General features: G+C 42.6%; 1 protein-coding gene across 1 annotated transcript in view; it reads left to right on the forward strand.

The window, feature by feature from the left end:
• LOC111229172 (receptor-type tyrosine-protein phosphatase S-like) overlaps positions 1-15,195 on the forward strand; it is a 65,874-nt gene that overhangs the window by 6,952 nt on the left and 43,727 nt on the right. Inside the window, exons 2-4 of the mRNA XM_022755381.1 lie at positions 7,190-7,407; positions 11,893-12,038; positions 13,123-13,264. Coding sequence (XP_022611102.1) covers positions 7,263-7,407; positions 11,893-12,038; positions 13,123-13,264 — 433 coding nt within the window. The 5' untranslated portion in view covers positions 7,190-7,262. The remainder of the gene's footprint in view (positions 1-7,189; positions 7,408-11,892; positions 12,039-13,122; positions 13,265-15,195) is intronic.

Consider the following 15,195-nt stretch of genomic DNA (forward strand, 5'->3'; position numbering starts at 1 on the left):
ATATGATGATGGCCGGGATGATGACAGTGACGTCCAGGAAGATGAAGGTGTTCTCTGTTGTCAGGGAGCTTTAGTCCTGCTCCAGGAGAAGCTCACTAATTGGCTGCGGTGTGTCTTGGCTGGCAGTGTCTTTCTTCCATATGTGTGCGTGTGTGTGTGAGTGTGTGTGTGTGTGTGTGTGTGTGTGTGTGTGTGTGTGTGTGTGTGTGTGTGTGTGTGTGTGTGTGTCACCCAATGGACTTTTAATCATTCATTTTATTAAGAAATGATAGTATAGATGGATGGATAGAACGTGAGCCAGTGATAATTTATTCAGAATACATTTATTAACAGTGTTTTAGATTTATGTAAAGAAGCAACTGTTTGTCTCAGATTGTGATTAGGGATTGGACCTGTAATCGAGTGATTTACATAATGCTTCTCCTCTCATATGTCAGAGCTGTTTAACAATTAGGGATGTACATGTAAGTGCATAACTATGTGGACATCAGTATGTATATACAGTTCCCTCTCCCGCTAGGATAAGAGTCTGTGCCAGCCTTAGATATGCTAATTGGACAGTGAGTTGACAAGGACTCAACCATCAGCCTGCGTAATGAGCCGCTGCACAGAAGATCGGCTGCCTCTGGGGGGGGGGGGTCGCTGGTAGAAATTACGAAATATGTTGGTGTTTGGGAGCTCTGTGTTTTGTCGTTTCAGTTGAGTGAGTGTGGTGGAGGTGTGTGTATGTGGACGTGCACGCATCTTGTTCCTCTGCTGTTGTTAGGTGAAAACCTTCACCTGTCGGGTGAAGCTCTATCTGTAGAATGTCAGTTTTGTTTGCAAGAAAGGAAAAAAAAAAAAACAGCCATGTTTTAGCTGGATGACAACGCATTTTTGGCATTACCCTAAGGGCTTTGAAAGAGGTTTATGAGCCTAAGGGGTTGAAAAATTGACTCAGCTCACGGAGGAGCAAGTAATCCTTCAACTTATTTGAAAGCATGAAAATTGTCGAAATTGAAGCTGTAAGGTTTTCACAACATTGTTATGCACAGATGCTCTTTTAAACCAAATTTGGGACATGTTACAGCATCTACATTGTGGGCACATTCCCAGTCATCTTATGCTATGACTTGTATGTTAAACATTATAAAATGTACATAACATTCAGATGTTACTGCAGCTGAGAAGCAGGTCTATTTGGCCCTGTGTTTTCAAAGTAATATATTAAAGATTTGAAAGGCTTTATAGCTTTGTAATTCTTTTCTATCCGATCATAATATATCCCTCAAATCCCTTTTTTACGCTTGGCATCTAACCGTTTGAAAACAAACTTTCCTCATTTTGTTAAAGTGAGCGTGGGTGAAAGTAGCACCGCAGAAAACAGGTGGCACTACATTAGCGCTTGATTAAAGCACCATTAGCTGCTGGAATAAAGGTTAAAGAATAATGTTCTGTTATTTAATGTAATGTAAACTAATGTTGAGCAACATAGTTGTATTTAACAGATGTATGATAATATGCCTCTTTATCTCATTTAAAAGAAATGTTACATTTACTCAGGCAAACTCCTCATTCCAGCAGCACTAACTCTTAACTTCCTGTGACCGAACCAGCTTAACTTAGCCTATAAACACTTTTACTGTATTTCCCCTGTTCTGCCTCCCTCCGATAATCTGCTCTATATATACTTTTATACCATTTGGTAATACATTTCCTGCTTAGCAGGAGCCAGTCCATCTGTTGCGGGGCTCTTCTGAGGCAGATGCATCCATTACTGGATGCCTCCTTCTAGTTGTTTTGGTTTGTCTGACCTTGGAGCCCCTTTAAAATGCGTGGGTGTACATTTGCCGCACCATTGTTGGGCTGCTGCAGCTTTGCTATGTCCTAGACATGCAGAGATTGAGGTCAAAGGGAAACTTAGTTTGGTTATTTTAGCATATTAGTATTGGGGCGGGAGAGGGTTTCAGTCACGCTTCTCTCTCTACGCCTCCCTTTGTTCCTCATCACGAATCCATGTGTTGTCCTGGCTATGAAATGGAGTTGTGATGAACAAAAACTGAAGCACATCCAGAATTTTAAAATGGGGAACAGTGATCTAACAGCTGAAATAGTCATAAATAAAACTTATGTTGGTTGGTAATTTATGCATTTATATTTGATATACTGATTTTGTGCAGTGTGACGATAGCCCCTTCACTTGAAGGAAAGTGTAGAGCTGAGGAAATTATACTCTCTTACATAAGCGGAAGTTTGTCATTCTAGTATCTTATGTCTTCTTCCCCTGGTAGCTGCAGGTGATCAGTTAATTAAATTATGACCTCGAGCAAAACTCATGCTCCCTGCCAGAGAAAGCCATGCAGAGAAGATGTGGGTGGATACAGTTTTTAAAATTCTGTTTTTTCATGATCCCAAGAAAGCTATTATTATGAGTTGGATATCATTATTTCATGATAATGAGAAAATCATGCTGGTTTTCTGAAGATCACATGATAAATGAGTATAAAAGGAAACTTGCCACTGGAGACACATAAAAGAGAGATTTGAAAGCACTCATACGGAGAACACACTCGACAGCTAAATACCTACTGCACACACACTCTGATCAAAAGGAGAGACAGAAAGTGTGCACACATACGTCTTTAGAATATGGAAATTAAAAATCTTCAGATTGTCAATACAAACACAGACCTGGTGTCATCTACCGCTTACTGCAGCCTGTAACACAGAGGCTGAAAGAAAGGAAAAATGTAAAAAAAAAAAGTAATAAGAAAAAATAATATTTGGGGAACTCAAAAAAGCAGCAGATAATTTCCACATGATTATTAATAATTTATTTAACCTTTATTTAACCTAGCAAGAGCACTAGAGACCTGGATAAGATGGCTGTATAGAAAAAAAAACGGTCAAGAATGGAGTGATTTATGATTTACGAGAAAATTGTTTGTTCAAATAATTTCATTATCAATTAAGCTATTGTTTAATTAATACTTTGATGTGCAATTAGTAATTCCATCCATAATTTAGTTTGGTCATTAATCATTTAATACTGAAAAATGCAAATCTCAATCTACCAGAACTCAGAATGATGTCTTCAGATTGCCTTTTTGTCTAACTAACAGTCAACCCCATAAAATATTATATTTAAAGTGGCATGAACTGAAAAAATAAAAACAGTGATAGTTAATTGAATGGATGGATTGATATAATAGTCAGCAACTGAATTTTCTGATCAAATATTCGATGAATGAGTATTTATTTCAGCAGTAAACAGCTTGAAAAAAACCCCACACATAATAAATAATGACTTATATGGGTTTTCCCTCTGTGCCCACAGGTTTGGTGTGATTTTGCTGTGTTCATGAGTCATATTTGCTCTCAGCAGTGTGATTTGAAACTCCAGTGGAAACCTTGTTTATGGCTTTACACCAGTGATGAAAATTGTAGCTTCTGGTCGGGAATGTTATTGGTACTCGTCAATATTTCCCATCATTTCCCACTGTTTGGACGTGTGTCGTATGGGGCATCCACAGTCAGCATCCTGTAGCATTAAGCAAGTCTCCCAGAGATTTAGTTGAAGCACCCAAGTCTCCAGATTCATTTATATTCAGGGCAAAGAATCGCTGTATTTGAGTGACAGGTGTGTTTTCTTGTTAGAGAGGAGCCTCAGATATTTTATTTCCACTGCTAAAAATGTAACCAGGGCGGTGCAGCTCATGCCTGCAGTAAGCCGTGCTTCATCCTGTGCCTCTGATCCTCAACGTGTGTGCCTATGTGTGTTCATGCATGTGTGTGTGTGCCTGTATATTTGTGTGTCTGTGGGCTGTGTGTTTAAGAGAGAGAGAAGGGAAGTGTGAGAGAGTGAGTGCCAATCTCCCCCATGATGCTTTGCCATCTGTCATTTTTTTTTTTCGTGTGTGTGTGTTTGTATGTGTGTGTCTCTGTGCTTTTGTGTGCGCATGGCCCTGTGGGTGTGCATGCATTTGTGAGTCTCGTTTGCCTGCAGGGTCCAGGGTCATAGGAAACATGAAGTAATATCAGCCTCAACCCCTCCTTGCATCTGACTAATACACAGTTCCTACCCCAAACTTTTCCACTCCAAGCTGGCACACAAAGCCATGCATTATTCAAGACAGGGTTATTTTTGTTCTGAAAAAATCCTAAGTGTCAGAATCGCTGGTAAAAATGTGAATGAGGACAAATGACAGTGCATGCAATCTAACCATTCAACCCTAAAAAAAGTTTTTCCTCCCATTCTTTTCCCCTAAAATATAACAAAAAAAGAAAGCTGAACCAAATCCTCCAAGCTTCACAACTCACATGAAATGCTTGCTCACAGCACTGGATCAAAATTAAAGCTAAAAGAAATAAATGGGAAAAAAAAAGGAAATAGGAACACTTCCTATCAGGTGCGCTATCTCACAGCTAGCATGGTGCTGCAGGAAACATATCTGGTTTTCCTATGAGCGCTCCTAGCTGGTTGTCATGGAGACAGGCCTTGTGAGACCATCTCAACCCACTTGTCGCAAAAGGCATCATGGGTAAAAGTGGGGGAGGGTGAGTGGAGGTAAGGATGGGGGGGGGGGGGTTGCAGGGTGGGGACGAGGTGAGAAAAACAAAACATGTCAACTTCTGAGGGGCCCCAGCGGAGCGGGTGCAGGTTGGATGCCACCTAAACAATGTTATTTCATCAGCCTGATGGAGCACAATAACCGGTGTACATTTCACCACCTGAGCTGGGGTGTCATTATCTGCTTCCCTGCAATAAATAGCACATGTATCCCCATCAATCTATCTGTCTGGCTGACCATCTGTGTTGTCACGCTGAAAAGGTAATAAGACCATCCCCTGCTGTCTTCTCTCTGGATGCTGAGCCAGATGATTAGGAAGAGCAGGTTGTGATATCTGTGAGGGGGCTGCAGAGACTGTAGGTAAGCCTGAGTCATGAGAATATTCGTGCTCGCAATGGTCACACCTTTTAATTTTGCTTCTCACCAACAAGCATGGCTGAGTCTACATGTGAGGAGAGGAAGAGTGTTGTATGCCATTATCGCACAAGCACAAACATGCCCAGACTGGCATGGTGTGCTTCTGCGTCTGTGTATCTGTTTTGGCTCGCTCCCTCAACATCCACAGCTGTAGGATGCTCTAAGCCCTTTTGTTTGAATTGTGTCAATGGACCAGCAACAGCTGGAGCAGCCGGTGCAGGGCAGCTGGGGAGAGGAGGAGGATTTGGATACAAGCAGGGTTTAGAGTGTGTATAGAAGGGGAAGGAGATGAATGATTGGGTGCCACAGAGGAGATGGCATCAAGAGAGGAAAGGTTAACAGGGTAGTCGAGGAGGAAAGTCGAGAGGAGACGGGAGGAAGGAGATGAAAGGAGATGGGAGAAGAGGAGATTTCATGGAATACGGAGACTAATGCAGGAGTGAGATGAGGGTAAAATTAAGGATTAGGTGGAGGGTGAGGGACTATAGTGGAGGTAGAGCAGAGAGGGCTCTGTCCGCAGGTGAAAACAACAGGTAGGGCTGGATGAACTGAGAATGATAGATGGGGTTAGACTGAGGTCACAGACAGATATAAAGGCCTCAGTAAATCCAGCTCACAGGACAAAGGAAGCAGACACTGCAACATACGAGGAGTACCTAATGTTTCAGTGGCCGTGTGGCTCCACGCAGAGCAGTAGCTCTAGTTAGATTAACGGTGGCAAATTGAGTTTCCGTAAGAGGAGAATTTACTTAACATGCTGCCAATGGTGCTTGAATGAGCTCTGATCTGATTTTTCTTATCACATTGTTCAATTGAAAAGGGGACGCTGAAAGCTTTTCTATTCAATGTCTATTCAACGTCTATTAACGCAGCGTTAGATAAGACGAGGGCAGAGCGGCGAGAAAAAGAGCCTGGATCAGATAGACAGCCATGTTTTCAGATGAGCTATTTTTAGTGTAGGGACTGGCAGACAGTAATGTGTTTGAGCAGGTCATTAGCTCAATAAGTGGTTGGAGGAGTCTTTGAATATGTAACTCACCAGAAATGCCTCTTTCATTTAGTAAAGGCGAGTAAGGGTTGGCCTAATCTCTGCTACTCCATTTCTGCCAGTGTATCAGACATGTCAGGGTGAAAGTGCGCTCATGGGTGTTTGCGCATATTTATGTGCCGATCCCAATGTGGCCTGTCACCTGTGAATACATACCGTGTCTCCCTGAGAACATATATGTTATCCCGTAATGGCGCTTGAAGGGAGACGCGTATGTGTGTGATATATGACAGGTTAACAAAGGCTCCTTTCTCATTTGGCCTCCCCACCTGCGTTCTGACACATCGGGCAGAGGGGTGGGGGTCGGGAGAGCTCGATAGGACTGAGGAGTTATTGACTCTCAGACAGGGAGCTTCTGCACAGCTTGTCTAAATCTCTGTAAGCAGACAGAGCTGAATTATGTTCAGACTTAAAGATGTGCGCGACTGCATGTGTTTACGTGAGGAAAGAGCAAAAATACTCATGGAGATCCCCCACCTCACCCCCCCACCCCAAGGCGAGGGATTAACTAGAGGGGGAATGTCTATTAAAGCAGCAGTTTCTGATACATTTGCTGTTATTGAATTTTGCTGCATTCTTACTGACCCCTCAATCCTCTTTGTTTTAGTGTTTTTCATTACTGTGGCACACTCCAAATGTATTATTGCATTAACACTTTTATGTGCCACCAGAGCAGTAAAATACTGAACGCTAAGAAGGAATTAGGCCAGAGCTAAAATGAAATTATTGGGATGTCTGAGGAAAAAAAAAAAAAAACCCTTAAAAATGTATCATTGCAGCTCATTTCACGGCTCACTAGAAAAGGAGACTTATTAATACAGAAGCAGTACGCTGGAAACTATTTCGGTCTGTTTCTTGTCTTAGTTGTTGAACAGTGGCTCTATTGTTCTGGTATTAGTTCAGTCAGAGCTGGCCTGCTTGCGCTGTTAATCCCAAATCAGAAGTGCTCTTGCTAAATCAAAAGACCTAATCCTGCATTAGCATGAATTTTTCTTTAATTTTTTTTCATGAGGTTTTCTCTGCGTCTGTATGAATTATTGTATGTTTTCCATCTCTTCCCTTATGGTGCATTGACATTTCACTCTGAAAGCAGAGCAATGAATCAGAGGTGGAGGAAATATGCCTGTCGTTTGTAACCGCTGACCTTCATGTTTTTTTTCCTATGTCTCTGCAGAGTGCCTATCCCTGTTGAGTGAAGCCCTTCCCGTATCTCTGTCGTCTCCAACCGGCCCACGGTGGTGCCTGCCATGCCTCTGCCCAGGACAGGTGGGGCTCTAGCCCAGTCCAGGAGGCCTATCCTGGGGCTCAGCCTTAGCCCCTCTCCCTTGTGTATGCTGCTACCGTTGATTATCCTGCTAACCAGCCCTTTGAGCAGCCTGTGTGGAGCATTAGGTATGACTATCAATCAATCAATCAATTTGTCTGTCTGTCTGTCTGTCTGTCTATCTGTCTGTCTGTCTGTCTGTCTAGCTATCTAGCTAACTAGCTAACTACACACACAAAAGGCAAGCCAGCTAGCTGCTAGCTAGTGGTGAAAACTTATTTTGTACATTCTGTGCAGTCACGATATATTCTTCAATATATTTGTGCACATAAGGCAAAGTATCTGTCCATCTACCAGCTAGGTATCCATTTGTTTCTCTCTCTTTTTCTCTCGTTCTCAGTTGGATGACAGCTGGTTTATTGTCAGCAGTTAATGTGATGTACAAAGGTGTGAATATATGTCAGTGTGTGTGTGTGTGTGTGTGTGTGTGTGTGTGTGTGTGTGTGTGTGTGTGTGTGCCAGAGGAGTGAACCCAGGCTCATCACTACATCAGCTTTGGACTGTGGCATTGTTAATGTGTTTTGATAAGCCGGGAGGTCCCATCAGCATGTTTCTCATCATCTCCTTGATAACAACATTTCCACAGATTTCCTGCCTCAGTGGTCCACACACATGCACGCAGACACCCACACACACACATGCTCAGACACACTCAGCTGTCACTTCTGAATATATTTTTGAAAGCTGATACAAGCTAAAGATGGAGATAGCACTTCTCACTGTTAGGAATGGGAATTGTCTAATGTATTTTTCATTTTCCATTTATATAACCAATTTGAGGCCACAGGCTTTTGAGAAGACTGACGTCATGTTTGAAGCATTTTTATATTCAGTAAAGAGGTAGAATTACACAACAACTTTCTGTTGAAATGTTGTGGGATTGACGATCTCTGCCTCTGGACCACCTACAGTGTTTTTCTGCAGAACAGATAGTACTTCCCTTCCTGTGTCTCTCTAGCTTCTTCAGAAAAGAAAAACAGATTAAAAAAAAAAAAAAAACATCAAACTGAGTTGTTGCCATCTCTTCCATTAACAGTATGTTTTGCAAAACTTGTAAACTAGAGTGGGGAATTGTAGAAGAAAGTTTTCAGATCAAATCCAAAAACTACTAATTGGCAGCAGGGAACTTTGTGCTTTGCTCAAGAATCCAATGAAATGTGATGCTTTGAATCCAAATTTTCCTTCACTCAAGATGAATACATTATGGTAATATTTGCCCGAATAGTAGTTGTGCCATTTTTATTTTATTTTTTTATTTTTATTTTATTTTTTGCAAATCTTCACCATATTCTTCACTGCTTCTCCTGTAAAGCTGAAAGAGCTTCATGATTTTTGTACACAGAAAATGGGAACACCCTGGGTTGCAGGTGTGTACAGACAACTCTGTCTGGCTGTTGTATAGAAATGAAGATGACTGCAAAGTCACACAGAGACAGAATTCCTAATTACCCAAAGGTATCACAGCATTATTTGTGAATACTTATCTGCACATCAGAGGGGTACCATCAGGCCTAACAGGAAAGATAAGTTATTCTTAAAAACCGCTACATATTTGACTCAGTTGACTCAGTGTCCAGATTTCACATTCTTGTTTGAGATGGGCCCACAAATCATCTTTACAATACCATTTTTCTTTTTCTGCAACTACACAGCGCACCCCGACTGTCTCATTATCTTTGTAAAACAGATTTCTTTTTGTTGCACACATTTGGCTGTGAGACGTAAACAGATTTGACAGCAAAGACACACAAACAGGAAGAGATGCATTATTAAAAGTGGCTTAAAGGCTTGTCAGACCACAGCTGGTTACACTTAATACCTTTGCCCTAAGTAAAGTCTTTTAAGGCAGAATGTAATGCAGCTGTTTCTCCAGCAGTTACACTAATTTCCCTAAAATTAACAAATTAAACTCGCATTTCTTCAGTCTGACCTGAAATAAACTTCAAACTTCAGAATTACTAACTTCACTATTATACTCTACCTGCTGGTCTCTGTTTTATCTGGGCACAGCAGTTGTCAGTCAGTTATTCAGAGGATTACAGGTTACAAAGGTGTTTCATTAAAAACAGACCAGTGGTGGATCAGTGGTAGAGCTCCTTGGTCCAGTGCAGTGGAGTGAAACCTACTATTAAAGAGACAGAGCTCCTCATTAGTCCCTCATTTTCCAGCAGCTTTCTAGAGCCTTCCAGTCATAACAAGTTTCTGTTCAGTGCAAATCCAGAGTCCAGAGTCAGTGCCTTGCAGGGCTTTTCCGTGGCTTTCGGAAGAGGCTTAAGTGGTAACAGTGCCAGTGGGGTCAGTTTTGCACGAGGATTGGTGCTGAAGCGCATTTAAGAGACCACAGAAAACATTTTAGACTCAACATAAAGCCACTGAAACCCATGTTCAAGCCCTAAGAAGCACATGAAATTCATTCATAATCCCATAGCCAGGAGAAGACAGCTTTCTGCCGTGACATTTTTTTTTTTTTTTTTTTTTGGATTTTTGATAGTTCACATTCTTATATCGTCGCTGGGGGGAAAGGGCTATTTGCTCAATAGTCTATATGCCTTTCTAAGAGTCCAGCTGGCAGGAAATATGCTGCTCTCGAGGCCTAAAATGGTGGGCATAAATTTGTTCTGATTGACTATACTGTACCAGCTTTTTGCTTCCTGAGGATTATGACAAGCATAAAATGAAACTACTTTATTTCTGACATTCAGAGGGGGTCTTTAAGAGGCACGCCACAGTACAGCAGGCACAGGAGCAGTCTTTTGGCATGGTGTTATTCCAGTTACTGTTATGGCATGGTAGTGAAACTGGAGAGTGATCGGTGTGTTAGCTAGTGAAGTGAGCGGGGATGGGAAGATGTGTAAACAGCATCTGCTAGTGATAGGTTTTTTAGTTTTTTGGTTTCGGTGGGGTTTTTTTTGTGTCTGTTCTGTCTTCAGAGCAGAAGTGAATCAACACAGCAGGACCTCACTCACCCAGACATAGGGTAAGTGGGAGGAGGGATTCAGGTTGCCATGGTAAGGGTCATCCTGACTTCACCCTGACGGATAGCAGTGATTCTGTAGCTGAGGAGGAGTTAAGCTCGGCACCATGGCAACAGGCCACAGACAGATAGCAAGGGTGGGTGCATGAAGTTGTTTGATTGATCTGACTCAGCCACTGTGAAAAATATAGGTTCAGTACTGTTGGCTCAATATTGGACTTGGAAATTGCTATTTTCTTACAGGGGCCAACTGCTACACTTATACATCCTGCGTCAGATGCATCATAACACCCTGAACTGTTCTGCTCACATTTTTCCCTGAGGCAATGATGGAAATTAACACAATGTTGGTATAATAATCTTAAATAAAAAAATCCTCCATGCGGTAGTGTGCTGGGGCAGCACAGTGAAAGGCAGCTGATGCCAACAGACTTAACAAGCTCATTAAGAAGGCTAGTGTGTCCTGGGAGTCAAACCAAAGACTCCGATGGATGTGTCTGAGAGGAGGATGCTGCAGAAACCTCTCAGCATCACGGACAACCCCTCTCACCCCTTGCATGCCTTCCTAGAAAAACATCAGAGCACACGCAGCAGGAGACTCATTGTCCCTCGGTGCAGGACTGAACATGCAGGAGATCCTTTCTGCTGGAGCCAATCAGACTCTATGACTCCTCCCTGTACAGGGAGATCACCTACAAATAACACATAACATTATGTCGTGTGACATTCAAAGGGCTTGAACCAAATGCGTGCAATGAGTAATTCACTATCCACATTAACTGCAATATCTGTAAAGGGTGCGGTATCTTCACTCCATCTATTTTGCTTCTGTTCTCAGTACAGTGTTCATCATTTCATCATTTAAATATTAATTCAATTGACTGACAACTAAATTGTTCTATTTTGCACATCCATGTTTATAGCTGCACTGTGTAAATATTTTTGTGTTGTTTTCTGTCTTGTCTTATTGTTGTCTTCTTACATTCGTTGCATTCAATGCAAAGATCGCCAGAATCTGCAAGTGCAGATCCCCTATAGGTGTTAGAATGTGCAGGCAGAAAATGACACCTCTGATATTAATACATTTAAACCAATTATATGCTGTGAATTTTCAGCCAACACTTCTCCTACCTGTGAAACACTCATGTGTCATGACAGTCTGCGCTGCGTGCAGTAGCTACGAGGGTAGTCTGCCCTGGAGGAATCGGAGAGAGTGAGAGAGACAGACATAGGGAGAGGGAGAGAGATGTTCCTCTGAAGCCCAACCCCATCTTTTATTTATGACCCACAGGAAGTCCTTCAGCATGTCCTCTAGATGATACCCAGGAAGTAAGCACAACAAGCAGCCATCAGAACACAAGTCAGCCTGACCAGTCGCTGACAGTAAAATGGGGCGTGGTCAGCAGGGGGTTGCTGCTGGTTATGGAGTCTGTTTGATGTCCTCTGGGTGTAAGAGTATCAGTTTTCATGCTTGTGTTTTGATTTTTCTTTTTTTTTTCTTTTTCCTCCAACCCCCATCACCCACCCCCCACCCGCACCCCCCCACCCCACCCCCTTCCCTCCCTCGCTCTGTCCTCAGCATCCACAAAGTTCACCAAGATTCCCACAGACCAGATCGGAGTGTCAGGGGGCGTGGCATCATTTGTGTGCCAGGCCACTGGAAATCCCAAGCCTGCCGTCTACTGGAACAAGAAGGGCAAGAAGGTCAACTCCCAGCGTATCGAGGTGGTTGTCACAGTGCTCAATGGTCAACTCCTACTGTAGCAGCATGACAAATACAGATATGTGTATCTAGTAATACAGATATTTCAATATATAAATCTGTGTGATAGTAATTAATCTCGCTAAAGTTAATATTATTTTTAATATAAATAGTAAAAATTCTGTTCTTTATCCTAGATATGCTACAACCTTGTTTCTTAAATGACGAATTAAACATTTGAATTTTGCAAAATATGTGTGGAAATTAGCTGAGAAAATTGATACTACTCTCATTCCAACACCTCTAAAGATCACTAATTAACACCACGCATTAGATAAATGAATGAAGTATCACTTGTTAATAATTGAGCTTTAAAAATGCTTTGAGGATTTTTTTAAAACACTGGACTAGAGCTAATTCTATTTAAAGACTTGAAAGGTATCAGTCTTTCCAGCTCTGGGTAAAAATGCAAATAAATTTTATGTCCCACAAATTTCTTGAAGATATTGATTTGACAACAGCACACATTTCAGACATAGATTGTATAATGTCTAAAATGTTATTATGCAAGATGAAAGAATTTCACAATGTTTCTCAAAACTGACACATAAAAAGTATTATTGCATTGCACTTGACTTTCTATTGAATGCACATATCACTGTCCAAAAGCTAAATGCTATCAAGCAGGCAAGAGTTGTTAATTCCTACAGCTCAGTAGAAGCCTGACTGTATATTGATGCAGTAATGTGACCTAATGCTTAGAGATACTGCATTTCAACCAGAGGACCCAGATCCATCCCCCAATGCTGGTAAGTTTCTACCCTGCTGAAGTGTCTTTGTGAAAGACACTGACTCCCTGCCAGCTCCAGGATCGTGTGTACAGGTACATGTTCTGTGTCTGTGCCTGACCTCGAACATTTCTGTAGAGGAGATCAAGTGAAACAGGCATTTTCTTAAAGAGGTCGATAAAGTGTTTCCCCGTAATTGTTGTTATATAATTGCAGTAAAAGTGACATGCAGCATTATAGTTTACTGTTGTAGTAGTGATCCATGTGTTAACCGTGCTGTGACTGATATGTACTTTCCTGTGGTTCTGTGGCTCTCCAGACCATAGAGTTTGATGAGGGTGCAGGTGCTGTGCTGAGGATCCAGCCACTCAGAGCACCCCGAGATGAGAACATCTACGAGTGTGTGGCACGCAACAGTGAAGGAGAGGTGTCTGTCACTGCAAAGCTGGCCATTATCAGAGGTGAGGCACAAAATCACACATGCATACACACCCCATCTCTACCATTTTCCACTTGAGCGGTGCTTGCTTTTCACGTGCACACTCACCTGGCTTCAGACGTCGTCCCCGGTTTCCCGGGCTGTCAGTTGTAGATGTGACAATAGAGCCACGCCACACCCTGCCGCCACAGCAGGCTGCAGCGAACTGTTCTTTTTATAGTCCCTCTGAGTGCAACAGAGCGTGATCTGGCCACAGAGAGGGCTAGCTAGCGTGCTAGCTAACGGGTATTTCAGCAACTCAGCTTGCTGTAATCACTGCGCCTCCTGGCCAGAGTGAGGGTGTTAATCTAATGTACACTGTCTCCATGGAGGGAAACGTATCTAATGTGGTGCTCCAACATGCTATCAACTAAAGTTGCAGTGTGTGGCTGCAAGCTTGGGATCTGAGCACTGGCCATTTGCCCAGCACAGCAGGAAAGGATGAAGAAATAGAGGGCTGGCTGTTTGGGCTGTTACAACATGAAGAAAAATCAGGGGATTAGGCCTGGGTTTGGCACACAACCCTTTTCTGCTAGGGGAAAGTGAGGAGGAGAAGGAGAGAGGGAGGAAAAGGTCGAGGAGAGGTGAGAAGGAGTATGATGGACGGTGAGGAGGCGGGGGTAAGTTGAGTAACACAACAGGATGGCGTAAAACAATAGAGATGAAATGGGATGTCGGAGGAGTGGCGGAGGGGGTGTAGAAGTGCAGGAGATGGATGAGGATTGTGGAGTTGGCAGGGCTGTGTGGTAAGCAGAAGGCTGGTAGCCCAGGGAATAGACTCCTGTCCATCTGTTACCCCGCCCATCATCTCTGCACACACAGCCCCAATCTAAAGCACATTACCACATAAACTGCACCTCGAGGGCGAGCCTCTCAGTGTGTGCGGCTGTGTGTGTCTGTTCCTGTTTGTGTAAACTTTTCTCCTACTGAGATCTGTGTACCGTGACGCCCCCGTCCCCTCAGTGACAATAGAATCAGCTGTGTTTGATTCCTTCCTAATCAGCTGATGTAGTCTCTGCAGTAAACAGATTATTGGGCTGTCATGAATGACAGCAATACCTGACCCAAAGAATCAGCCACTTTCAGAGCATTGCTGGCTGTAATAGTTTAATGTGTCAGACATAAGGATAGATAAGGATGCACAGGCAGGCTGCAGACAGATAGCAGCAGAGACAATGCATCTTGAAGTTTTTTCCCTCTGATGTGTACTGTTTGCATTGTATGAATTTGCAACCATCAGATTTTGCCATACGGTGTTAGCTGTTCCTTTAATATCTCTGGGTATTGCATATGATTTTTACATAATTTTAATAGAATACCTTTCATGCTTACATGCCTCTTTTTGACAGTATTCTCCTTGGATTCTACTGTAGGCTTAGTGATACATCGTGTCATCCAAGAATGCTGTTCTCGGATGCACAAAACTCTGCACAAATTGTGTTTGGTCAGTCTTTTCAAAATACCGATCATCAGAGAAAAGGTCCACCAACCTCTGAAGCAGAAAGGAGGCTTTCCATTACTGACCAAACCCCTCCACTGAAAAAGTCTTTTCATCCCCTGATGTGTTCCATCTCATCATTTTGTATAATGGTTGACCGACGCTAATAGCAGTGTTGTACAGTGCGAGGGGCTTGTGGTTGGCCACAGGATATGGGCTGCTGCTCTATAGGCCGCCTAATGGATGGAGTTGTGGCAGGTTATGGTCAGGGAGATCTTTCTTTTTTTTTTTTTTTCTTTTTCTTTTTTTTTGTGCCTTCACCATCACCCTCCCTATCCCATTACCTACTTCCTCTTCTCCTCACTATATCTTTCTGTCTTTGACTCTGGCAGCCTCCTCTTTGGCCCACAGCGATGTCCGTTTCTAATTTCTTCTCTCTTGTTTTATTCATTCTTTCATTTTCTCAGCCATCTATT

This window comes from Seriola dumerili, unplaced genomic scaffold (assembly GCF_002260705.1).
Source record: "Seriola dumerili isolate Sdu_G_001 unplaced genomic scaffold, Sdu_1.0 BDQW01000226.1, whole genome shotgun sequence".
Classification (NCBI taxonomy): Eukaryota; Metazoa; Chordata; class Actinopteri; order Carangiformes; family Carangidae; genus Seriola; species Seriola dumerili.